Source organism: Aspergillus fumigatus, chromosome 5 (assembly GCF_000002655.1).
Source record: "Aspergillus fumigatus Af293 chromosome 5, whole genome shotgun sequence".
Taxonomy (NCBI): Eukaryota; Fungi; Ascomycota; class Eurotiomycetes; order Eurotiales; family Aspergillaceae; genus Aspergillus; species Aspergillus fumigatus.
Window position 1 is genome coordinate 3,314,496 of NC_007198.1, and position 26,175 is coordinate 3,340,670.

The 26,175-nt window shown below is 53.4% G+C and overlaps 1 protein-coding gene across 1 annotated transcript; it reads left to right on the forward strand.

Annotated features, from left to right (window-relative positions):
• Positions 1-41: 41 nt before the first annotated feature.
• On the forward strand, positions 42-26,169 carry nrps8 (putative nonribosomal peptide synthase; the record flags this gene model as incomplete). Its single annotated transcript, XM_748287.2, has 1 exon — positions 42-26,169. The coding sequence occupies one exon, from the start codon at positions 42-44 to the stop codon at positions 25,587-25,589; it is 25,548 nt and encodes an 8,515-aa protein (XP_753380.1). The 3' UTR covers positions 25,590-26,169.
• Between the last annotated feature and the right edge of the window lie 6 nt (positions 26,170-26,175).

The window sequence follows — 26,175 nt, forward strand, 5'->3', positions numbered from 1 at the left end:
CGCTCCTTTTATCTTCTGCTCTTTCCCACTCGAGGGGTTCAATGTCCAACAACACAATGGTCAACATGTCGATCGAAATGAAATATGACAATGATGACACTACCAGCCCAGACCAAAAGCTCCCCGGTCTGGAAGCTCTCGAAATGGTCAAAGGCGCAGCCAGCGTCGTGGCCGAAATTGAACCGAGTTCCAGTGCGAGCTCCATCATGGGAAGCAGAGAGCATCACGAGAGGATGCTGGGGCCGCTGGAAGTCTGTGTCCATGACCTCGTCCAGGAGCAATCCAGGCAACATGGCCAAACCATTGCCGTTCACTCGATTGAAAAAGACCTCACATACGCCGAACTGGAACGGTATGCAGATTGGATGGCGAAGTACCTAATGGTCAAGAGGGACATCCAAGCTGGCCATATAATCCCGTTCTGTCTCAAAAAATCCGTTTGGACGATGGTTGCCATGCTGGCAATTATGAAAACAGGCGCAGCTTGTGCTGCCCTGGACCCGTCCCAACCCGTGTCGCGGATCAAGCGAATTCTCGACGACACGGAAGCGCCTCTCGTCATCGTCCACCGCGACTATCTCGGTTTAGCCGAGACGTTGGATGTGCCGAGCATCGTGCTCGGCCCGGACCTGTGGGAAGGGACCTCGTCCGGAGACACTGATAAGCCTCTGCCTGTCGTGGATGCGACGCAGCCGGCCTATATCGCTTTCACCTCGGGGAGCACCGGAGAGCCGAAGGGGATTGTCGTTCCCCACCGGTCCATTGCAACCAGCATGCGAGAGCATGGTCCTGCAACTAGAGTCGATACTGAGACCCGAGCACTGCAGTTTGCCAGCTACACCTTTGACATGTCCTTTCAGGAGATGTTTACCACCCTGACTCACGGCGGCTGTGTCTGCGTTCCGTCGGAGGCGGAACGTTGGAACGATCTGGCCGGCGCCATGGAACGACTTGGGGTGAACTGGGCCAAATTAACTCCAACTGTCGTGCGGCTCCTGCATCCGGAGCAGGTTCCATCCCTGCGGACCTTGGTCGTCGGCGGGGAACCGATCACTCAAGACATTATTCAAACGTGGGCGCACCGCGTGGACTTGATCGTCTCGTACGGGCCAGCAGAGGCCTCCATCATGGCCGCCGTCTCTGATCCCTTGGCCCCCACTGCTCTTCCCCGGGTGATCGGTCGCCAAGTCGGAGGCACCCTACATGTCGTCGATGCCGGCAATCATGATCGTCTTGTTGAAGGGTCCGGGGAGGGCGAGTTATTGATTGAAGGTCCCATTCTCGCGACTGGGTATCTGAAGGATCAATCTCGGACTGATGCCACGTTCATCATTGACCCTAAATGGGTATCCTGCGACTCAGAGAACGTAACTACAGCGCCCAGGCGTTTCCTTAAAACAGGTGACTTGGTACATCGCGACGAGGACGGGGTATTGTACCACCTCGGGCGCAAGGATTTCCGCCTCAAACTGAACGGAAGACTCATTGACCTGGCTGCTATTGAGACATGCCTTCTGGGCAGCGCTCAGATTGCGTCGGCCGTCGTCATCGCGACGCGGGAGGATACTTTCTGGCAACAATCTCTAGTTGCGGTGATCTCGGCCAAGCCAACGCCCAGCTCTAGACCCGACCCGCATGATGCTGGTCATATTCGCATCCAGACGCAGCATGACCTCATGTTGCCGCTGATACGTGACTTGAAGGACGTAGCCCAATCGGCCCTTCCTGACTACATGGTTCCCACGGTGTGGCTGGTTGTTGACAGTGTGCCGCGGCTGCCGTCCGGGAAGATACACCGCCGCCGGGTTGTTCAATGGCTGGAGAATCTGGACGAGTTTACGGTCCAGGAGATTCGGAGCATGCAGAATCACACTCCCCACTGCGAGCCTGAAACGGCCATGGAACGCCGGTTGCGAGACATTTGGGCGGAGGTGCTGAACATGCCCGTGTCGACGGTCAGCACCATGGCCTCCTTCACAGGGTTGGGAGGTGACTCGGTAGCTGCCATGAGACTGGCTCGCAGATGTGCAGCGCAGGGCTTGGAGATCGATGTCCAAATGATTTTGCAGAATCTTTCCATCACAGAGCTCGCACCGAGGGTGAAAGTGGCGGAACATAGCACTGACACCAGCGCTGACAATGAAAGATTCTCCATTGGCATATCACTCGATCAACTGTGCCAATCACTTCCCCCTCGTTTGCGTTCCTCGATCACTTTGGATGACGTGGTAGATACGTACCGGTGTTCGCCAATGCAAGAGGCCATCCTGCTGAGCAGATCACGCTTCCAAGGATACTACGATGTGCGTTGGGTCGCGGAAGTCGTAAGCATCGACCAAGACACGCCAATTAGCCTACAGCGTGTGCGGGATGCATGGGTAGATGTGGTTCGTCGTCATCCAGCCCTGCGGACGTTTTTCGTGCAGGACGCGTCCACCGGGAATCGTCTGCTCACACAGGTAATCCTGGGCTCGTTCCCGCCCTTGGTCAGCATAGACCACAGTCAGGCCACGCTGGACGGGATCATGGGGGTCAATGCTGCTGAGTCTAGTGACCCATTGCATCAGGAACCACACAGGCTGTCTTTATTCTCTCTCCCGACTGGTCAAGTCTTTTTGAAATTAGAATTGAACCACGCGCTTTCCGATGGTGTCTCGACGGCACTCATCTTTCGAGACCTTTCCCTGGCGTACAGCAAGGCTCTCCCGTCAAGTCCCGCGCCAAGTTTCGGAGGTTTTATTAGACGCCTGAATCTCGGAGAAGCAGAAGCCTCGTCAACAGCGCTCAAGTACTGGACAGATCGCTTGACCGGTATGGTGCCGTGTTTGTTTCCTGTACTGCGCGAGGCCGCGTGGACAGGTCCGTCCGCCGTGCAACACGTTGAGATTCCTATCCATGGGAGCCAAGGGGCATTGCGTAGATTCTGTACTCAGCACGGGACGACCATTGCCAATGTTTTTCAAACTGCGTGGGCGCTGGTACTAAGCATTTATACCGGGACCGACGACGTTTCGTTTTGCTACCTTGTTTCGGGTCGAGATGCCTCGGTGGACAATGTTGATGAGATTGTCGGCCCTCTAATTAGTATCATGGTTCATCGTCTGACACTTAGCCGATCTCTGGCACTCCTCCAAGTCCTACGACAGGTTCAATCGGACTTTACGGTGGCACTGGGCCACCAGCATTGCTCCCTGGCACAGATCGCACACTCTTTGAATCTGCGTGGACAGCCGATGTCCAATACGGTCGTGAATGTTCAGCGCCGCTTCAGCCAAGGTGGACCAGACGGCGTAGCCGATGTCTACATCCGTGGGATAGATTGCTGTAATCCGACGGAGTTCGCAATAGCCGTCGATGTTGAGGATTGGGAGACTTATATGACCGCACGTCTCAGCTACTGGGAGTCATGTATATCCCAGACCCAAGCGGAAGGGATAGCTGAGACACTCGCCGAGGTAATTCGAAACATCCAGACCAATCCACTGCAGACAGTTGGTGAAGTGGCCCTTGTTGGAGATGCGGTACTCGCCAAGTTATCGACCTGGAATGCAGTCCTCCCTGAGGCCAACGAAGCTTGTCTGCCGGAGCTTGTAGAACGACAGGTGATTTCTCAACCATCTGCTGTCGCCATCGATACGGACGCAGAACAGATCACGTATATCAGCTTATGGAACCTTTCGGGCCTGCTTGCAGGACGACTGATCGACTCTGGAGTCCAACCAAGGGACCTCGTGGCGGTGTGCGTTCCCCAGTCGAGTTGGGCTGTGATTGCAATGCTGGCAATTCAGAGGGCGGGAGGAGCCTGTGTCCCCCTTGACCCAAAAGCGCCTGCTCAGCGGTGGTGGGAAATAATATCCCGGACCGGTATATCTACTGTGGTCACAAGCGAAACGAAGAAACACATCATGTCCAGTCAGTTACCAGGCTTGCAGGTCGTCTCTGCTGATGGCACTGAAATCGATCAACATCACCTTCAAGGATCTGGCCGGGTTCTTCCCGTCCTCTCTGTGGATAGCACCGCCTACGTGCTGTTTACGTCCGGGTCGACGGGATCCCCGAAAGGAATTGACGTCCCTCATCGGGCCATCTGTACGAGCCTGTGCGCCCACTGTCCAGTTCTAGGCATCACCAATGAGACGAGATCCCTGCAATTTGCTGCGTATACCTTCGATGCTTCGATTGAAGAGACCTTCGGCGTACTTGTTCACGGTGGCTGTGTGTGCATACCTTCAGAGGACACCAAGATGAACGGTCTAGTTGATTTTATCAACCGCAAGGCTATCAGCTGGGCCTTCTTCACACCATCGTTGGTCCGGCTTATCGACCCTGATCTCGTACCGTCTCTTCAAACGATTGTCCTGGGAGGTGAAGCCGTTGGGAACGACATCTTCAATACGTGGAGTCACAGAGTGGACCTCATCAATGGTTATGGCCCCGCAGAAGCATCCATCTGTTGCGCCGCCGCCCATCTATCTCTACGGCAGACGCAGTCACCATCCACAATTGGCCGTGCGGTGGGATGTCGGATCTGGGTCGTCGACCCCCAGAATATCAACCGGTTATTGCCCCCAGACTGCGTTGGAGAGCTCCTTATAGAGGGACACATCGTGGCAAATGGCTACTGGGGTGATGAAGAAAGGACTGCCAGCTCTTTCTTGCCCCCTCCCGAATTCTTGCAGTCCCTTTCCCTCGAATATCCGGCGGACAACTTTCGCCGGTGTTTTTACCGCACGGGAGATCTTGTCCGTCAGCGCCATGACGGATCGCTCATCTACGTCGGCCGCAGCGATTGGCAGACCAAAGTGAACGGACAGCGAGTGGAAATTGGCGAGGTTGAAGCGCAGCTTTCCTTCCATATGGCGAAAAATCACTCAAACCACCTTTCGATGGTTTGTGTTCCCAAGTCCGGCCCGTGGATGAAGCGTCTGGTTGCCATTTTATCCCTGGACCCCGAGGAGTGCACTGTTGGCAATCGCAGTAACGTCGTTTTCTGCTTAGATAAACCGGAGACTGCGGCCATGATTCGCACAATCTCAAAAGGAATTGAGTCCTCCTTGCCACCTTTCATGATTCCCACTGTCTGGATCCCCGTCAAACAGCTACCAACTTTGGCGTCCGGCAAGATAAATCGAAGATGTGTGCAGGAATGGGTGGAAACATCCAATGAGGGTATCTTCCTTTCCGTTTCCCGCATTAATAGCGAGGCATTCGGGACCAGCTCGACAGAGACTACAAGAGGGCTCACGCCCACAGAGACCGTGATCCGCGCCATCTGGAGTCGAGTGCTGAATATTCCACTACACTCGATCGGGCTCGACAACACTTTCCTCTCCCTCGGGGGCGATTCCATCTCGGCCATGCAGGTGGTGTATCAGGCCCACCGTGAGGGCTTGACGATCAGCGTCCAAGACATATTTCATTGCAAAACCGTGGCTAAGTTGGGACGTCATGCCGATCACTCGTCCAAAAATACCAGCAGCTCCAATCTTCTCGCGCCCCCGGTGGATGAAGTGGAAGTTCCTTTTGCCCTCTCCCCCATCCAGCAATGGTTTTTTGAGTCTGTTCCACACAAGCCAGCGATCTTGAACCACTACAACCAGAGCGCCCACTTCAGAGTCATGAAAGAGATAGACCACTCCCAGCTGTTTAAGGCACTGCAGCATGTTGTCCAGAGACATGCGATGCTCCGGTCACGTTTCATACTAGATAGTTGGTCCTGGCAGCAGAAAATTACTACCGACATCGAGGGATCGTTTCGACTTGAAGTTGAAAGCATTGACGCCATTACTGCTTTCCGGTCTTGTTGTGAGCGAGCCCAAAAGATGATCGATATCATTCACGGTCCCCTGCTGGTTGCTATTCTAGTGAAGGTTGCTGAGCCTGCACAGCACTTTTTGGTATTGATCGGCCACCATCTCAGCATGGACGTCGTCTCATGGTCAATCATTCATCGTGAACTGGAGGCTTTCCTCGCCGGAGGCCAGGTGATAGCGCCGCTATCGTCCACGTCCTTTCAACAATGGGCCCGACTTCACTATGAACCTAACATTGTTCCCGCTGAGCCCCGAGAAGTTTTACCGTTTAGCGTGCTCGAAGCTGACTTGGACTACTGGGGCATGCGGGATACCGCAAACGAGTACCGCCACGGAGAGTATATCACCACCAGCGTCGATGAAGAGACAACTGCGTCGATCTTCAAGGAGGCGAACATTGCAATAGGTACGGAACCGGTGGAGTTGATTATGGCTGCCGTTCTCTACTCCTTTGGCAGGATATTTCATGATCGATCACTGCCTGCACTCTACATGGAGGCTCACGGTCGCGAGGGCGATGAATTCGGTCTGGATCTATCGGGGACTGTGGGATGGTTCACAACCATATGCCCCCTCCAGCTACATCGGGAGTCTCTCCACACTTGGGCTCGCGCCGTAGCTCAAGTCAAAGATCGTCGCCGTTCCATTCCGGCCAAGGGTTGGGCGTATTTTGCCTGCCGTACCGTCAGTCCCAAGGGGCAAGCATCGTTCAACCACCACCAGCAGATGGAAATTCTATTCAACTTCACTGGCTCCACCGGCGATATTAATGATGAGCATGACCGTTTTCTCAGCCCAGTAAGGTTAATGGAAGACTCGCGGTCAGATTTCGATCCCAAAACACCACGAGTAGCTTTGTTCGCGATCGAAGCGTCGGTAGAGAACCGCCAGCTGCGGTTTTCTGTGAGCTATCATCGATCGATGCGGCACGTTCCGCGTGTGAAACAATGGATTCATAGCCTTCCTTCGACTCTGCAGGAGGGGGTTCAGATGTTGAGTACAATAGGTAGACAACCCACCTTGTACGATTGTCCCCTTGCGGCTTTGAATTATAGCGATCTCGACTCCATCCTAGCACGCATCCAGCAGAGTCAAGCGGACATGGTGGTGGAGGAGATTTACCCTTGCTCCCATATTCAAGAGGGCATCTTGCTGAGCAGTATGAGAAACCCTGGCCATTATCAAGTCAGGTGGCTTGTTAAAGTAGAGGCGCGTCGTGGGCTGCCAGTTTCCACCCAAAGGCTGGCGAAGGCGTGGCAGTCGGTTGTGCGGAAACATTCCATCCTGCGTACTATCTTTGTCGATGATCCCTCTGGTACGAGCTCATTTCTCCAAGTTGTGGTGGAGGACCCTCGCTATCCAGCCTCCATCGTGGAGGTGCAACACAGAGATTCTGTCGCCAGCCTGGATGAGGATATTGACTTCACTGTCGGCGAATTGCCATATCGGGCCACCATCTATCAGCTCCACGATGGCAATGTTTTCTTCCTGCTGGACATCTCACACGCAATCTTAGACGGCACTTCCATGGGTATTCTCGCTCATGAACTAGTCAGAGGTTACGATGGTAGTCTGACTGGGGATGAGGCACCTCACTACCGTGACTATATTAGACTTCTGCAAACTATGCCGCGGAATGAGACCCTGGCTCACTGGAAAGCATATTTGCAAGACATCGAGCCGTGCAAAATGATCAGTCGCAACAATTGCGTAGAGAAAGTCATTACCCCAGAAGTCCGGAAAGTGGCTGTACAGCTTCCCTCCACGGAGTCACTACAGCAGTTCTGCAAGACTTATGAGGTTACGTTTGCGAATATCTTGCAGGCTGTTTGGGCCGTGGTTCTGATGCATTACTCCGGCAGTGAAACAGTGTGCTTCGGGTACTTGAGCTCAGGGCGAGATCTGCCCATTCCCCATGTGGATCGCGCTGTTGGGCCTTACATCAACATCCTACCCTGTGCGGTACGCCTACAGCAATCCTCCTCCCGGCTCGATGTTGTGAAGGCGATACAGGCGGATCTCTATCAGAATCTTGCCCACGAGCATTGTTCGTTATGGCAAATTCACAAGGAATTAGGCTTAAAGGGCACTACTCTCTTTAACACATTGGTCAATTTTCAGAAGACCACGGCCGCTGTCGAGGATGCGTCTATTTCCCTTACCACTGTGGCGAGCAGAGATCCCAGTGAATATGACCTCGCATTCAACGTAACAGATGAGGGGAGTTCTATGACCGCGGAATTGGCTTTCTGGAGCTCTTTTATGGATGAGCCAGACGCAAATGATTTGTCGAGGGCAGTGTCCCGTGTTTTCAACGAGTTTGTTCGATCTCCTGAGGCCGTATTGCATGATTTATCACCTATTGGTCCTCTCAACGTCGAGCAGATTGTTCGATTGATGCCGTCTCCCATTAGCGGAGAACAGCAATGTCTCCACTGGCTGATCGAGCAGTGGGTGTGTAGGACTCCCGACGCTCCAGCGGTCTGTTCAACGGAGCTGGAGTGGTCGTACGCCAAGCTACACCAGCTCACGACCTCACTCAGCCACCATCTGTGCCAGCTAGGGGTTGGTAGAAACGATCGAGCGGCCATCTGCATGGAAAAATCTCCGTGGGTCATTGTCGCTATGCTTGCGGTACTTCAAGCGGGCGCAGCTTTCGTTCCCCTTGATCCATCTCATCCCAGGACCAGGAGAGAGTCTATGATCTCTTCCTTGGACGCCCAGGTGCTGCTCATATCCCTGGATGCGGACGAGGACGCACACCTTACCATGAGCTCATGTCGACAAGTTCGTGTTGGCTCTACGAGAGGGGCCGGGTCCGATACGGGCGTTTCAAGCAATCTTCCGAAAAATGAACCTGATGACGCAGCATATATTTTGTTCACATCCGGTTCGACTGGCCAGCCCAAAGGGGTGGTCGTACCGCACCGAGCGGTCTGCTCTAGCATCAAGGCTTGGTCGGACATGTTGAACATCCGATCCACGACACGCTCCCTACAGTTCGCTGCATATACGTTTGATGCGGCCATCGGTGAGATCTTTGCAGTCTTGGCGAATGGAGGCTGTGTCTGTGTCCCTTCAGAATCAGAGAGGCTCAATTTCCTGCCCGAGACCATAACCCAGCTGGATGTCAATTGGTCCTTCCTTACGCCATCTGTAATCAGGCAAATCGACCCGTCGAGTGTGCCTACATTGCAAACATTGGCTCTTGGAGGGGAGCCTCTGAGTAAGGAGGTGATTGAGACGTGGTGCGATCGCGTTCACTTGATCAATGTATACGGCCCGACGGAGACCTGCGTGTTCTCCCACGCCAATCCCATCACCGACAGCAAGCAAGAACCTTCTCTGATCGGACCACCTATATTGGGGCGCTCGTGGGTGGTCAGTCCATTCAATATCGACATTCTAGTTCCCAGAGGATGCATCGGAGAATTGGTGATCGAGAGCCCGGCCGTAGCTGCAGGATACTTCAATAATCCGGAGCAAACAGCAAAAGCGTTCATTGCCCCACCTCGATGGTGGAAGCTCGCCCAAGATGCCCTTTCTGGCTCAAATAAACGTACAGAGGATGAGCTTCCCCGTTTCTACCTAACTGGCGACATGGTTCGCCAAAATGTGGATGGTTCCATAACATATCTGGGTCGGCGTGATACACAGACAAAGATCAACGGTCAGCGAGTTGAACTCGGAGAGATCGAATACCACATTTTGCGGCTCCCAGCCGTTTTGCACGCTTTTGTTGGAGTGCCCAAGGGCGGCCCGTATGAATCTCGACTTGTCGCCGTCGTTTCTTTGAGATCAGAAGACGGTTCGGGCCGCGGGGAGGCCGTTTTACCAGAGGACTTCCGACTCGAAGTTGTTGAGCCACAAATAGCAGCCCGTTATACAAGTGACCTTATTGTTCATTTGGAACGGAACCTGCCCGCTTATATGGTTCCAGCGTTTTTGGTGGTTGTCCGCCAGCTCCCACTTCAGCCCTCCGGAAAGATCAACAGACGAATGATCCTTAGCTGGTTGAGCGAGCCCACAATGGCAGGTCTCCAGAAGACACAACACAATTTCACTCGCCGAGAGGAAGAACCAACAACGCTTGGCCCTGTGGAGAAGCAGATGCGGGAGATCTGGAGCGAAGTGCTGAACCTCCCTGTAACCCGAATCCGCCTTGACCAGTCGTTTTTCGACCTTGGTGGAGATTCCATCACCGCGATGCAGGTTGTCTCCAGGTGTCGGCGTAGTGGGTTGCAGCTGACCGTCCAGGACCTCCTACGTTGGAAAACAATCACGAAAGTCACACCACGGACCATTTCTTTATCGCAGGTGACGGGAGAACGCGTGTACTCTCTGACTAGTGCCGGTTCAGTTGTCGATATGCGCAGCATCGCTAGCAAGCTCGAAGCCATCGGGTTGCCCGGCAGGGCAGGCGTCAAGGGAGTTTACGCTTGTTCGCCGATGCAAGAAGGAATCCTACTGGCAGCTCTCAAATCTCCGGGGAAATATGAGGTTGTCCTGATGCTCGAAATCCGGGCCACAGGGTCCCAGGATCGGGTCGACTTGGAATTACTAGAATCTGCTTGGTTACAGGTAGTCGACCGGCACGATATGCTCAGAACTGTTTTTCTTCAAGAGAAGACCGCGACTGGTGTATTCTCCCAGGTCGTTTATAAGCACATAGACCCACCAATAGAGATAACAACCGTCGATGACCTAGACACACTGAGAAGCGCTTCCTTCTCCGCGGGTCATTTCGATTGCATTCCCTATCGAGTGACTTTATGCAAGTTATCCGGGTCTTCTCTAGCCTATGTTCGACTTGATATTAGCCATGCCGTTGTAGACGGCTGGAGTTTATCAATCCTATCGCGAGACCTCCAGCAAGCGTATGACGGCCAACTGCCCTCCCAGCCGGTTGCTCAATACTGTGAGTTGATTCAGTACCTTGAGTCGCAACCACAGGAGACGTCAATGGAGTTCTGGAGGCATCTGTTGACGGGAATGGTTCCTTGCCATCTCCCCAACATGATCAGCAACTCAGGAAGCCATTCGACACAGGAAGTGAAGCTGCACCAGACTCGACTCGAGGTCGATCGAAATCAAGAACTGCGTGATTTCTGCGCAGCTCATGATATTACTATCGCCAATGTCTTTCAATTGGCCTGGGCTGTCGTCCTTTATCGCTACACTGGCATGGAAGATGTTTGTTTTGGATATCTCATCTCTGGTCGGGATGCCCCTATCGACAATTTAGAGGATGCTGTGGGCCCCTTTATCAACATACTGGTCGCTCGTGCAACCCTCCGACAGGGTATTAGCGTGAAGGAATTTCTGGGTGAGATACGGGACACTTTCCTTGCCATGTCTGCTCACCAGCACACCTCTTTGACTCAGATCCAGCACGAACTAGCTGTCGGCAACCTAGGCTTGTTTAACACAGCGCTTAATGTTCAACACCGCGCCCTGACACAGCAGAATCCCCATTCTGACATTGAGATATGTGAATTGTCGGGCAGGGATCCTAGCGAGTTCGGGGCTATTCTGAACGTCATCGACGCAGGAAATACCCTGGAGTTTGCTCTCTCATATTGGTCAGATTTACTATCCGAAGAAACTGGCCGAGAAATCTGCTCGTTCCTCTCTTGTATTTTGTCGGCCGTCTTGGACAATAGCGGATGCTCAGTCAAGACCGTCAGCCAAACCGCCGCGGATGCTGCACGGAGCTTCATAGATCGCAAGGGCGACGGCGACATCTCTTCCACACCACGTGGCAATCCAGCGCCTGAGTGCTATCGGCCACTGAAGGAACCCACCAATCTGATTGCCTTGACTGTTCAACAAGTCTGTGCGGAGGTCTTGGATTTGTCTGTATCGTCCTTGAGCCTCGACGAAACCTTCCTTTCCCTTGGTGGCGATTCCCTCCTGGCAATGAAGGTTGTGTCACGGTGCCGGGAGCATGGTGTTGCACTCACTGTCCAGCATATGCTGCAGAATCAGACCATCCGCGAAGTGTTCGAGCACGCGCGCTTCTCGGACTCGTTCTCATATCGGCAGTTGAGGCACACGCCAGATCCTACTGGTATCCCTTTTCCCCTCAGTCCCATCCAAAAGCTTCACTTCCATTTGATGCCCACTGGCCAGAATTACTATAACCAAAGCTTCTTTCTCCGTGTGACCGAACGGCTGGAAGCCTCGGCTATCGAACGGGCAGTTCGTCTGCTGGTCCTCAGGCATTCAGTTCTCCGGGCCCGCTTTAATCAACAGATCGATGGGGCGTGGGCCCAGGTGATCAGCCCGGACATTGAAGGATCGTATCATTTCTCTGCAACGTCTCTAATCTCTTGGGACGACTTGTGGCCCTTGGTTGAAGGTGCCCAGAAAAGACTCAATATCCGGCAAGGGCCCCTTCTCTCAGTGGACGTCCTCAATCTACAAGGGGGCGATCAGCACATATACCTTGTCGGCCACCATCTTGTGGTTGACCTAGTCTCCTGGCGGATTATCCTTGCCGACCTGGAGATCATTCTTCGGGGTGGTGAGCTTTCCCATGATCCCCCACTTTCATTCCAGACTTGGATTCGACTGGCAACCGAGTATGCCCAGGACAATATCGATCCGGCGACGACGTTGCCGTTCCAGCTCCGACCGGGCAACTTTGCGTACTGGGGCATGGCAGGAATACCGAACTTGGCCAAGGATGTTTCCTCCTTGTCCTTCACTCTTCCTACTGATATCACTTCCTCCTTGCTCGGCCCAGCCAACGCGTCTCTTGGAACGGAGCCAACGGATCTGATGATTGCCGCATTGGCCCACACGTTCTCTCTTGTGTTCCACGATCATTCCGGGCTGACGATTTTCCAGGAGTCACACGGCAGAGAGCCGTGGACGCCGGAAATTGACCTCTCGGCGACATGCGGATGGTTCACGGTTCTGACTCCCTTGTCCGTAGAGACAGATAAAGTAGAGTTTCGCAATACCTTGAAAAGGGTCAAGGATCTGCGCCGACGCATTCCCGGAAAGGGATGGCCGTACTTCGCGTCTCGATTCGCTTCTCGACGGAGGACCGGTCAAAAACTTGACGAGAAAGACGAGATTGAAGTACTTTTCAATTTCGTTGGACTCTATCAGCAGTTTAACCGCAATGACTCTCTGTTCGTCCGTCCGGTGGCAGATGTAAGCCTTCCGCCAGACTTTTCACCAGATTCCATCAGGCTCGCTTTAATTGAAATCAATAGTCTCGTGGACGGCCAAGGGCGGATGGTGATGCACGTCACATATAACTCCAGAATGAAGCGCCAGGAAGGTCTCACCGCTTGGCTCGAGCGCTCTCAGCAAGTATTGGAAGAGGAGATGCCGAAGCTTCTGACGGCGGCCCCGGAGCGAACACCCAGCGATTTCCAATTGCTCAGCCTGTCCTATAATGAGCTCAGTGCCCTAGAAAGTCACTGCCACAAGCAGTTCGGACTTGACCTCAATGCAGTTGAAGACATCTATCCCTGCTCTCCGATGCAGGAAGGCATCCTTTTGAGCCAGGTCCGCGATCCTTCGCTATACCGCGTTGAATGGGTCGCAGATGTACGCTGTGTTGGGGGCGAGGCAGTCGATCTCGGCCAGCTCAAGCAGGCGTGGGGGCAGGTGGTTCGCCGACATCCCATCCTGCGAACAATATTTGTCGAACGAGACCACGATGCTGGGGCGTACTTGCAGCTGGTTCTCAACCAAAGTCTTTTCCCTTCATCGTGCAATAGCGCTTCTGCCTACAAGGTCCTTCTCCATCTGCCATACCACATCACATTCCAGTGTCTGCCTGAGACGGACACTGTGAGGATCACACTGCAGGCTAACCATGCGATCATCGATGGCGTTACCCTCGCAATTTTGGCTCGCGATCTTGGGTCAGCGTACGGTGGCGAGCTCCCCGATGTGTCGGGACCTCCCTTTAGTGACTTTGTTAAGTTTCTTCGTACCCGCACTATAGACAAAGACCTCCAGTACTGGTCAGAATTTTTGTCCGACAGCCAGCCCACTCTGTTTCCTTCTCTTGGGAGCCAGCTAGGACCAACCCCGGGTGCCGAAGACGATCTTTTTGTCGAAAAACATATACACTTTGCAGACGGCGCCAAGATGCATGAATTCTGCGCAACATTCGGTGTCACTGTTCTGAACCTTTTTCAAGTGGCTTGGGCATTGGTTCTGCGACTCTATACAGGGCAGGATGATGTCTGCTTCGGGTACCTGGCCTCTGGTAGAGACAGTAATGTGTCAGGGATAGACGACATTGCTGGTCCCATGATCAACATGCTTGTATGTCGACTTCAGCCTACCCGGGACAAGACTCCTCGCGAGCTTCTCAAACAAGCCCATAAGCATCTCACACTGGCTCTCTCTCATCAACATGTCCCACTCGCAGAAGTCCAGAACCGTCTTCGGACTCATGGAACCCCGCTATTCAACACGTTGGTCAATCTCCAGAAGTCGAACGTTGGACAAGGTATCTCTCATCTTACAATCTCCACCATTGGGGCAAATGATCCCAATGAGTTCACGATAGGGTTGCAGATTGCCGACAATGGGCAATCTATTGATGTCCTCTTCGGACATTGGCTTTCACGGGTATCTGTGGATCAGGCCGATTTGCTCGCATCTCTGCTGTCAAGCACGGTCAATAACATCATGGCGCGTCCCCGTGCCCGTCTCGGAACAATCAACTTTTGCAACGGAGTACACGCTCAGAAGATGGCTGAATGGAACGAACAGGCTAGAAGGCCGGTGGTCGAGTCGACACTACACTCGATTATTCAAGATCAAGCTAGACAGCGTCCGAGTACGATTGCCATTGCGTCCACAGAAGCAATGTGGACGTATGAGGAATTAGAACGAGCTGCAGATCAGACAGCTCGGTATCTTCTGCGCCAAGGGGTCCAACCAGGCACAATTCTCCCATTCTGTATGGCCAAGTCTCCGCGAGCCATCGTTGTTATGCTGGCGATCTTGAAGGTTGGCTGCGCCTGTGCGGCTCTAGATCCTGCTCACCCCCCAGACCGGTTGAAATTGATCGTCCAGCAGACTGGGGCAAAATTTGTCATCAGTGAGCCTGTTGTCATGGATTCCTTGATCCTTGATGGGACTGCGAACATATTGTCGTTGACCGACTGTGGCGGGAGCATCAATGAGCCCGGCCTAACTCCTTGTCAACTGCCATCAGTGAAACCCACCGACATAGCTTTTATCATGTTTACCTCAGGAAGTACCGGGACGCCGAAGGGAGTTTTGATTCAACACGACTCAATATGTACGAGCATTCAGTACAATGGCGAAGCCGAAATGGTAACGTCAAGCACTCGCGGCTTGCAATTTTCATCTTATGCGTTTGACACGTCTGTTGATGAAATCTTCACTGTTCTCTCAAGGGGCGGTTGTGTCTGCGTTCCAACAGAGGCCGAGAGAATGAATCATCTAGCTGCATTTATCAGCCGTTTTGACGTGAATTGGCTTAGTATCACGCCCACGGTTGCGCGGCTGATTGCCCCGGGCGAGGTGCCGTCCGTGCGGACCATCGTCCTTGGGGGGGAAGAAATAGACCCAGGCGTCGTAAATCATTGGAAGGATCATGCAGAATTGGTTGCATCCTACGGCCCGGCGGAGGCATCCATTGCCTGCGCTGCGTCGCCCGTGACGAGTGTCGTTGGCGATGCCCTGCTTGGCCGACCTGTGGCCTCGTCTTTGTGGGTAGTCGATCCCTCCGACCATGATGCCCTCATGCCAATCGGCACGGCAGGAGAACTGGTTATCGGTGGCCCTCTTGTAGCCAGGGGTTACTTGAATGACCCAGATCGCACCTCCCTTGCCTTCGTCTGTCCCAAGTGGTCAACGGAACTCAATCTGCCGTTCAACAGGTTCTACCGAACAGGCGACATGGCGCGCTGGAATGTGGACGGCACTCTATCTTACGTAGGACGCCTCGACACTCAGGTCAAACTAAATGGTCAGCGCGTCGAGTTAGGAGAGGTGGAACGGCACTTACTGGCCCAACCCTGCCTTCAATGCTCCACGTGCGCTGTGCCTCAGTCCGGTCTCCTCGCCAATAGACTGGTTGGTGTGATTGGGCTGCAAACTCCGCAGATATCTGCTGCGGATGGATTCCATTGCCTCGAGATATCCCAGGCTAGGACCTTGGTTCCCTATGCTTCTGATGCAGAGGAATCTCTTAGGGCCAAATTGCCACCTTACATGGTGCCTACCGTCTGGATAGGCGTCCAATCGCTTCCCTTGAACGCATCCGGAAAGCTGGACAGACGCAAGGTGAATAAATGGCTGGAGTCTTTCCAAGATGAGGACACCCTCAACATCTTTCAGCTGGTCGGCTCAGAGCAAGAGGCGGAAGATGAACCCCCGCTTACCCCAATTCAACAGACAATCCGCAACATATGGGCGGACGTTCTGGGTCGCACCTCTGAAAGCATCGGCCTCCAGCGGTCCTTTTTTGCCCTTGGAGGTGATTCCGTTGCCGCCATTCGGGTTGTCGCCCAATGCCGACAGGCAAATTTGCAGCTGACAGTGCAGGATGTGTTTCAAGCACGAACCATTCAGTCCCTCGCCGCATGCGCGACAGCCATCATAGAAAAGCCTGTGGAGACGGTGTCTTCCCTCCTTGAGCCGAGTCAATGCGAAAATCCAGAAAGCGAGCTTGCAAAGCTCGACTCAGAGGTCCTTTCAGGCCTGGGTGGTCCTGAGAATATTGAGGAAATTTACCCATGTTCGCCCATGCAGGAGGGAATCCTTTTCAGTCGGTCCAGCATTGGTGGATCATATGACACCCGCTTGGTTGTAGAGGTCCTTCCCCGTGACGGGGCCGAAGTCGACTTGGATCGGCTGAAGAATGCATGGGCGGCAGTCGTTCAACGGCATCCCATCTTACGCACGGTTTTTGCGGACCGCCCCAGCGATGACTCCGCCTTTATCCAGGTGACTTTTCGAAAGTATCGACCCGTCATTATGGGATGCGAGACTTCCGAACAATCGCTGGACGATATGATTGCCATGCCTGTCCAGCCGTTCGATGACCGCAGGAACCCTCCCCATCGCTTCACCATCTGCACAAGCTCACAACAGCGGGTTTTCATACTGCTTGAGATCAGTCACGTTTTGACGGATGCTGTCTCCATCGACATCATTTGGAGGGACTTGCAGCTTGCCTATGAAGGCGCCTTGACTACTTCGAAAGCCCCCCGCTACAGCAGATTCGTCTCGTATCTTCAAGGCACATCGCAGAAGGACCATATGGCGTATTGGCTCAAGTTCTTGAAAGATGCGGAGCCTTGTCTCTTTCCCCATCTCGGAACGGGCAACCAAAAAGGCGCAACACGGGCTGTGTCCGTCACAATTTCCAGAGCAATGACTGATCACATTCGGCAGTTCTGTGCATCTCTCCAGATTACGGTTGCCAACCTTATTCAAGTGATGTGGTCCATGGTTTTGCGCTCGTACACTGGAATGGACGATGTCAGTTTTGGTTACATCACATCTGGACGGGATCTTCCTTTGGACGGTATCGACGATTTGGTGGGCCCGTTGATCAGCATGATGATATCTCGCGTGCGTTATACGCCGTCAATGAAAGTGGCCGACGTGATCAAACAAGTAGGGCAGGATACCGTAGCCAGTATGGCCCACCAACACTGTTCGCTGGCAGCCATCCACCGAGAAGTTGGGCTAAAGTCCAGGTCCCTGTTCAATACCGTTCTCACCGTTGTCCGGCCGCATTCCACGCAGTCGATAGACAGTTCCTTGCAATTAACACAAATTGCGAGTTCGGCTGGGACTAGCGAATTTGACGTTGTCCTGGAAGTGAGTGACTCTGGAGTCGAACTGGATACTACCCTCGCATACTCCGAGTCAGCTCTTCGTTCGGAGGACGCGACCAATCTGTCTCAGGCGATAATGTGCGCGTTGAATTGGATCATTGCACATCCAGAATCTTTGGTTGACCATCTCAGCCTGTGCTCACCTGATCTCATATCCCAAATGACTGCCATGAACAACGCGAGCCCAGAGTGGGAGTTGCGGCAGTGTCTGCACGAACTTATCTCCTTGCGTGCACATCGGCAACCGGATTCTCCAGCCCTGTGGACCGGACAGGGAACAATGACCTACTCGGAACTAGATAGCAAATCAACGATGTTGGCCCGTCAGCTTATCTCTCTTGGTGTCAGGCCCGGCTCTCTGGTTCCCATATGTCTATCAAAGTCTACAGTGGCCGTCCTCGCTATGCTTGCTATTATGAAAGCCGGGGGGGCATTTGTTCCTTTGGACCCTCTACATCCCACTCAGCGTTTGGCGGATCTCGTCCAGCGGACGGGGGCAAAGTTGATACTCTCGTCAGCCAACACGAGGAACTCAGCAGAGTTCGCTGGCCCCAGAGTGGTTGAGGTCGAACAGCTGCTTTCCCGAGTGACATCAGTGAATGAGATAGATGGTGTATGCCCTGCGCCAGACCCAGAAGGCATAGCTTATGTTCTCTTCACATCTGGATCGACCGGTGTGCCAAAAGGAGTCGTTGTTCCACATCGAGCTGTTTGTTGCAGCATTCGAGCCCATAGCGAAGCCATGAACATCAACACAACATCCAGATCTTTGCAGTTTGCCTCGTACACATTCGACGCCTGTATCTGTGAGATCTTCAGCGTTCTAGTAGCTGGCGGAACGGTTTGTATACCATCCGAAGAGGAACGTGTCCATGATCTTGCAGGCTTTATCACGCGCTCCCAGGCGAATTGGGCCTTTTTCACACCCACTGTAATTCGAACGCTCGGCCTCTCACCGTCCCAGGTTCCATCTCTGCGAACTTTGGTACTTGGCGGAGAAGTGGTCACCGTGCATGATGCCAGGACCTGGGCCGGTCATGTCTCCTTATTCAATGGATACGGCCCAACGGAAACATGCGTTTTCTGCGCCACCACGCCTATCCATCCTGACGGCGTGACCTACGGGCGGATCGGGCGGCCTATTGGTTGTGCTGCGTGGGTGGTCAGACCCGACAACCACGACATATTACTCCCCCCAGGCTGCCCCGGGGAGCTTCTCATCGAGGGTCCGATAGTCTCCCAGGGGTACCTCAATGACCCTGTCCGTACACAGGAGGCTTTCATCACCCACCCGGCCTGGGCTCAGAACCGCAAACTCAGTCAGAACCAATCTTCCGCTCGGAGATTTTACAAGACTGGTGATCTTGTTCGCCAATCACCAGATGGCACCTTGGTTTATATGGCCCGCTTGGACAGTCAGGTGAAGATCAATGGACAGCGCCTTGACCTTGGGGAGATTCGGCATCAAATCCACTCAGTGGTATCAGAAGATGTCCAAGTCTTCATCGATCTTCTGCCTCCGACTTGCTTGCCCAATGAGAAAGCCTTGCTCGTTGCATTCCTGGCTTCAACGCGCTTTGAACCGGAACAGACAAGCGGTTTCAGCCCCCCCATCAAGGCCCTTACGTCCCAGCTCGAGCAAGATTTACCGAGACTGCTTCCACGATACATGATTCCGTCCGTGTACCTACCACTTTCAGCAATTCCGCTCACCTCTGGAGGCAAGGTCGATCGCCAGGCACTACGGAGGCGCGTGAGCAGGATGAGCATGAAGGAGTTACTTGTGTATACTGGAGAAGAACAAGGTACAAAACTGCCTATTTCAACTGCGGAAGAACAGCAAATGCAAATGCTGTGGGCGGAGGTTCTCAGAATTCCCCCGGAGACCATTGGAGCATCGGATCACTTCTTCCGCCTCGGTGCTGATTCCATCGACGGCATGAAACTTGTTGCGTTGGCTCAGCGACACGGGATTTTGATTACTCTGGCCGATATATTTCGCTCTCCTCGATTAAGCGACCTGGCGACGCTGCTTGAGTCCCCGGCTCATCCAGACGATTCCAAGCATGATCTGAAGTCAATTATTCCGGCATTCTCGCTTCTCAATGTTCACTCCCGAAATACGGTCCTGAAAGAGATTAAAGCGGACTATGCTCTGGATGTGTCACAAATCGAAGATATCTATCCCTGCACCCCCCTGCAAGAATCTCTGATGGCAGCGTCGATCCAATCCCACGGTGCGTACGTCCACCATTTGGTCGAAAAGCTCCCACCCTCAGGCGAAGTACCGGCGATCATGTCCGCTTGGCAAAGTGTCATTAAAATGACGCCCATTCTACGAACACGAATTGTTCAGACTGTATCGGCGGGTCTCCTTCAGGTTGTCCTCAAGGAGAGCGTTCAGTGGCTGCATCGCCGACAGGCCATCCAGGAATATCTTGACGAAGACGCGCGTCATTCCATGACTCTCGGAGATCCCCTACTGCGTCTGGCTTGCCTTCATGATCCCGGCACACCACATACAGGTCATATAGTGATCACCATTCACCATTCGATCTATGATGGTTGGTCTTTGCCACACATCAGGAAGCTTGTTTATGCGACTCAAAATGGGCATCCTTGCTCAACGTCTTTGCCTTTCAACCGATTCATCCACTACCTAGAACGAAAATCCGATAGTAGGGCAAGCGATTCTTTTTGGCAGAGCTTCCTTTATCGTTCTCAGCCACTTGCATTTCCACCTTTGCCATCTACTGGCTATCAGCCCGTTGGAACGGACTCGGTCCAGCTGTCTGTGCATTGGCCATCTACGTTCCCTCCCTCCGCATTCACCCTGTCTACGTTTGTTCGTGTTGCGTGGGCGTTGGTTCTCGGGTCCTACAGTGGGACAGACGATGTGATATTCGGACTCAGCCTGAGTGGTCGCGACACTCCCATTCCTGGCATTTTGGATATCTTAGGTCCCACGATCTGCACGGTACCGTTTCGAGTAAAATTCAGCGGCGAGAGTATTGGCGCCCTGCTGGAGAGAGCACATGCTGACTCTGCTGCGATGTTACCATATCAACACATTGGCCTGCACCACATTCGCCAACTCGGGCCAGACTGTCAGCTTGCCTGTGACTTCCAAACCCTTCTTGTTATCCAGCCAGCCCGAGATCCGAGCGATCCAGAACCCCATTCGGAACTGACTTTCACATCTTCAGGTGGCCTAACATATGCCTTCGCACTCATTTGCCAGCCACATCCCTCGGGCATTGAATTGCACGGTGATTTCGATTCAAACTGTGTTTCCAGACCTGTGGCAGAACGATTGCTGTCTCAAATGAAATCTGTCATGGGTACATTGATCTTTGGAGACCGAAGGAAGCTCGCCGCAGAGGTTGATGTTATCGACATCAGTCAGAAAGCCACTTTGGCCACTTGGCAACGGGAGCCCTTGCAGCCCGGAGAGGGTCGAGTTGAGGATTTGATCATCTCCCGTGCGCAGCAAGCCCCGGATGATCTCGCGATACATGCCTGGGATGGGGAGTTGACTTATAACGAGCTGGTCGAGGAGTCCGCGACACTTGCCGAAAATCTTAAACGGCGCGGTATAGGCCCCGGCATGTTGGTACCGCTTTGCTTCGTGAAGTCCATCTATTATGTCGTCACCTTGCTCGCCGTGACGCGTACGGGAGCCGCCTTTGTCCCAATTGACCCCGACGCTCCTATAGAGAGAATGCAGAAAATTCTCAAATTGACTAATGCCTGCTGTATTCTCACCTCCGCCAGTCTGGCTGAGCAGACTCGCGCCAAGGCTCCTGCCAGGGTGGCTGTGTTCGCGATTCCGTTGGACAGGTCAGCAAGGATGTCTACTGATTCTGATTTGATGCCGGGACAATCGATAGTTTCACACGAGGCAGTGTATGTGCTTTTTACTTCCGGTTCTACAGGCATTCCCAAGGGCGTCGTTGTTACCCACAGCTCGATGAAGGCCAGCTTAAAAGCTCATGGCCGTCGTCTGGGTCTGTCCGAGAGCTCTCGCGTCCTACAATTCTCCAATCATACCTTCGATGTTTCACTGCTCGAGATCCTCACAACCCTCGCGTATGGTGGATGCGTCTGCATTCCATCCGATGGTGATCGGGTTAACCGGCTGTCTGAATATATGCGTGATGCTAAGGTAAATTTTGCGATTCTGACCCCCTCTGTGGCCCGAATCCTTTCCCCCGTCAGTGTGCCAGACCTTCGCACGCTAGCCCTCGCCGGAGAGGCATGGGGCCAGGAAATCGTGAATATCTGGAGAGACTCAGTGCGTTTATTCAACGCCTACGGGCCCACGGAGGCCACTATTCTCAGTGCGATTGGAGAAGTGGATGCTCAATGCTTCCGCCCAAACAATATCGGTTCAGGAAGCGGCGCGCTTTGCTGGGTTACCAGTCCGACTGACCCGACCCGCTTGATGGCCATCGGCGCCGCCGGTGAGCTTCTGCTCGAAGGCCCAATACTCGCGCAAGGATATCTCGGCGAGGAAGAGAAGACGCGGGCAGCCTTCATCGATCCACCCATGTGGCGGCGTGAGCTCTCTAGCCATGGGGCACCTCCATGCCGCTCTTCCCTGTACCGAACCGGCGATTTGGCTCGGTACGAAGAGGATGGCTCGATCACCTATCTCGGCCGCATGGACGGCCAGGTGAAGATCCGCGGCCAACGGACAGAATTAAGCGAGATCGAACATCACATTCTTGCATCTGATGCGGTAAGGAACGCGGTGGTTTTGCTGAGGAAGAACAAGCTAGTATGCGTCCTCTCTCTCCAGTCTACTTCCCTCACGCCTGCTCCTTCTCGGCCTGGAGACATCCGCCCTGTGTCTGACGATGATCGTGATGCGGCCCTTCGTATATGCTTGTCAATACGTGCCGGCCTTGCTCGGAAGGTACCAGAGTATATGGTGCCCGACCTTTGGGTGCCCGTCATCGATCTTCCCCTCTCCTCCTCCGGCAAGTTGGCCCGAAAGGGCGTTGACGATTGGCTCGCATCCGTTGACACTAAACACCTGATCAATCTGTCTCTGCAGAAGATACCTTTATCAACGACATCGCCATCGCCTAATATAGCGTCATCATCAGTGGAGCGGGCCATTCGTCAGGTCATAGCGGGCGCCTTGCAGCTTCCAGTGCAACAAGTCTCAGTCGATGCTCCTTTCACCGCTCTCGGAGGAGACTCGATTACCGCGATATTAGTCGCCTCCAAACTGCGGAACATGGGAATACTGTTGACCATGCGTGATATCCTGGAGTTTCCTTCGATTCAACATCTCGCATCACGCGAAGATCTCACAGCCCCGAGTCCGGCCAACCTTCCGCTCGACGTCGAACAAGTGAATGTGCCATTTGAATTGACCCCTATTCAACGCTTCTTCTTTTGTTTCTTTCCCGATGGAGCGAATCACTTCAATCAAAGTATCCTTGTCCGCGTTGCACGTCGTTTTACTTATGATCAGTGGATTACTTCCCTCCGCGCTCTCGTGCAGCGCCATGGCATGCTGCGGGCCAGATTTTCCAATGTCGACAACAATCTCCAGCAACGTATAACCGATGAGAGCGAGGGGGCGTGTTGCGTAAAGTGGCATACTCTAGAAGCGATGGACCCTTCTTACATATCCACAGCATTGGACCGCTGCGAAAGGAGGATCGACATTTTCCAAGGCCCAATTTGCGCGGTGGAGATATTCGACTTTCCACACGAGCAGATCTTCTTCATCGCAGCGCACCATCTTGTCATGGATTTTGTCTCCCAACAAATCCTACTGAAAGACTTGGACTCTCTGCTGGCCGGCGAAGAGCTGTCCACGCCACGACCATTGAGTTTTCAGGCCTGGTCTCTCAAGCAGATAGAGTATGGTTCCAACTTGGCGTTGTCTCCGCAAGCAGTCCTTCCTCATCACGAAAACGTTCCCCTTGCGAACCTGAATTACTGGGGTATCGCTGCGATGGACAGCTGTTACGCCGACAGCGCTGTGCGCGTCCTGGAATTCGACTCGACCGTAACCTCTTCTCTCGTTGGAGATGCAAACAGGGCCTTCAACTCCGAGCCGATTGAGTTATTCATTGCCTCCTTACTACATTCATTCGCCAACACATTCACGGACCGATCTGCGCCAGCCATCTTCAAGGAAGGGCACGGTCGCCAGACCCGGGAACCCCGGTTGGACCCTTCTTCCACGGTGGGCTGGTTCACGACCATCACTCCTATCGCCCTAGCGGTATCCCCCCAGCTCTCGACCTTCGAGGACACGTTGCGACGAGTCAAGGATATCTGTCGTGCTATCCCCGCCAATGGGTTCGATTATTTCACTTCTCGATTTCTCAACGCCAGCGGATCGTCTGCGTTCCAGTCCCATGGCCCTATGATGGAGATTGTCCTCAACTATGCAGGGGTACTCAACAATGTCCAACAGGGTGGGACATTGTTCTGTCCCATTGCCACTGAGGAACAGCGACAGATGAGGTACCATGATATCAACCCGCAGTTGCGACGCTTTGCCGTCTTTGACATCTATGCACAAGTTGCTGGTGGTAAATTATCGTTTACGTTCGCCTACAGCCCCTCTTTGAATTATCAGGACCGTATCTCCGCCTGGATTGAAAGCCTCCGTCGTCTCCTGGAAGCTATCAGTGTGGATCTCCCAGCGAAGCAACCGCAGAAAACCCTGGCAGACTACCCCCGTGCGCGTCTGGACTATACAGCATTGGAGCGGCTGCACAAGGATATTATACCATCCTTGTATCCTGCCAAACTCGACGATGTGTGGGAATGCTCGCCCACTCAGACCGTGATGCTACGCGCACGATCCTATCAACCTCTCTTCTTCTCGCCCCACTTTATCTGGAAGATTGCTGGTACAAAGGCTTCGGAGGGCAACCGGGAGCGACTGACAAAAGCATGGAAACGGATAGTGGCCCGGCACTCTGTCCTCCGGTCCGTTTTCACAAGCCAGTTGACTGCCACCTACCACCAAATCGTTCTGGCCAACCCGCCGTTCTTCATTACTTGGGCCGATATGGCCGGCAAAGAAAGTCCATCCGAGGCCCTGCGTCGTCTTCCCCCTCTTCCGTCCGATGAATTGCACTTGGCTTTCCGGCTGACAGCGTCGGAAGATGACGAAGGTGACTTGTTCTGTCGGCTTGATATCAACCATGCGCTGATTGATCACGTGTCTATCAATGTCATATTATCCGATGTGATTGCTGTTTATGGTGGGCAGCCCATGGACTCAGACAGCGCTTTCTCCACATTCAGAGACTACGTGGAGTACAGTCATCTTCGTCTGGTAGACGGTGAGCCCTATTGGCAAGACCGCTTGCACGATGCTTGTCCATGCGTCTTGACGCAGCGTCCCTACCGGCAAATCCCGGGTGTGCTCTTCTCAAAATCGGTCTCCGTGAACGCGTCTGCCTTGAAAGCACTCTGTCTCAGCTCCGGTTTTACGTTAGCAAGTCTGTTCCAGGCTTGCTGGGCTGTCCTGCTCCAGCGCTATGTGGGATCGGATGACGTTCTATTCGGCTACATAGCCTCCAACCGCGGCCTTCCCATCCGCGGCATTGATCGCATGGTCGGCCCTCTTATCAGCATCCTCCCGCGTCGCGTCCGACTCTCCCCTTCAGCTTCCTCTGTGTCCGAACAAGTGCGAGCCATTGCCAAGCATATCCACGAGCAACTGCACGATGATCTGGAACACCATATGTCCGCCGGAAACACTATGGCCGAGGTGATACAGCGCGGTAGATGCATTGAGGAGCTGTTATTCCCTTTCGATACCGCCATTAATTTCCGGAGTCAGCCTTCCGCAGCGGTGAACTCGGTCTCATCTGATCCCACATCGCCTCTACAGTTCGCTGATGGGCAAGACCCTATGCCGGTAAGTCATCAACCTTGAAGTTTCTGTGCTGCATGATTCTCACCCGTTGATTCTGTAGTTTTCTCTCTTACTTGCGGTGGATGATTCGCCGTCCACATGCCTGGTCAATCTTCATTATTGGTCTTCTCATCTGTCTTCGGAGTTTGTTGATCGCGTCGGCGGAGATTTGGAAAATTTGGTCCTGGATGTCATGCAAGCCAGGTAGATTGTGTTTTGACGGAAATGTTCTTGTTGTTACTTGTCGATGCTGTTTGTATCTAGCCAGCAGAGCTAACCAGTCACTGTGGCCCTTTCCAGTTGACTCAACATGGCTTCCCCTGTCTGTTAGAAGATCGAAGAGATCAAAGTGCAGGACAACCCGTAGATGGGCCGATTAGCGGATTTCGACAATACAAACGGCAGACTCCAGATTCGGACGATGCTGATTGACGTGATTATCGCCGAAGTCTGGGGTTTTGCCTGTACGATATTGGTTAAAACTTGACATACTGTCACGGGGCAGTGCAAACGCTGAAAACATGGCTTACTAAGGCATGGGGAGGAGTTCTTTCTTAACAGTGGTTCCATAATTAGCACATGTATTTTATCTACCATCCGTTCATAG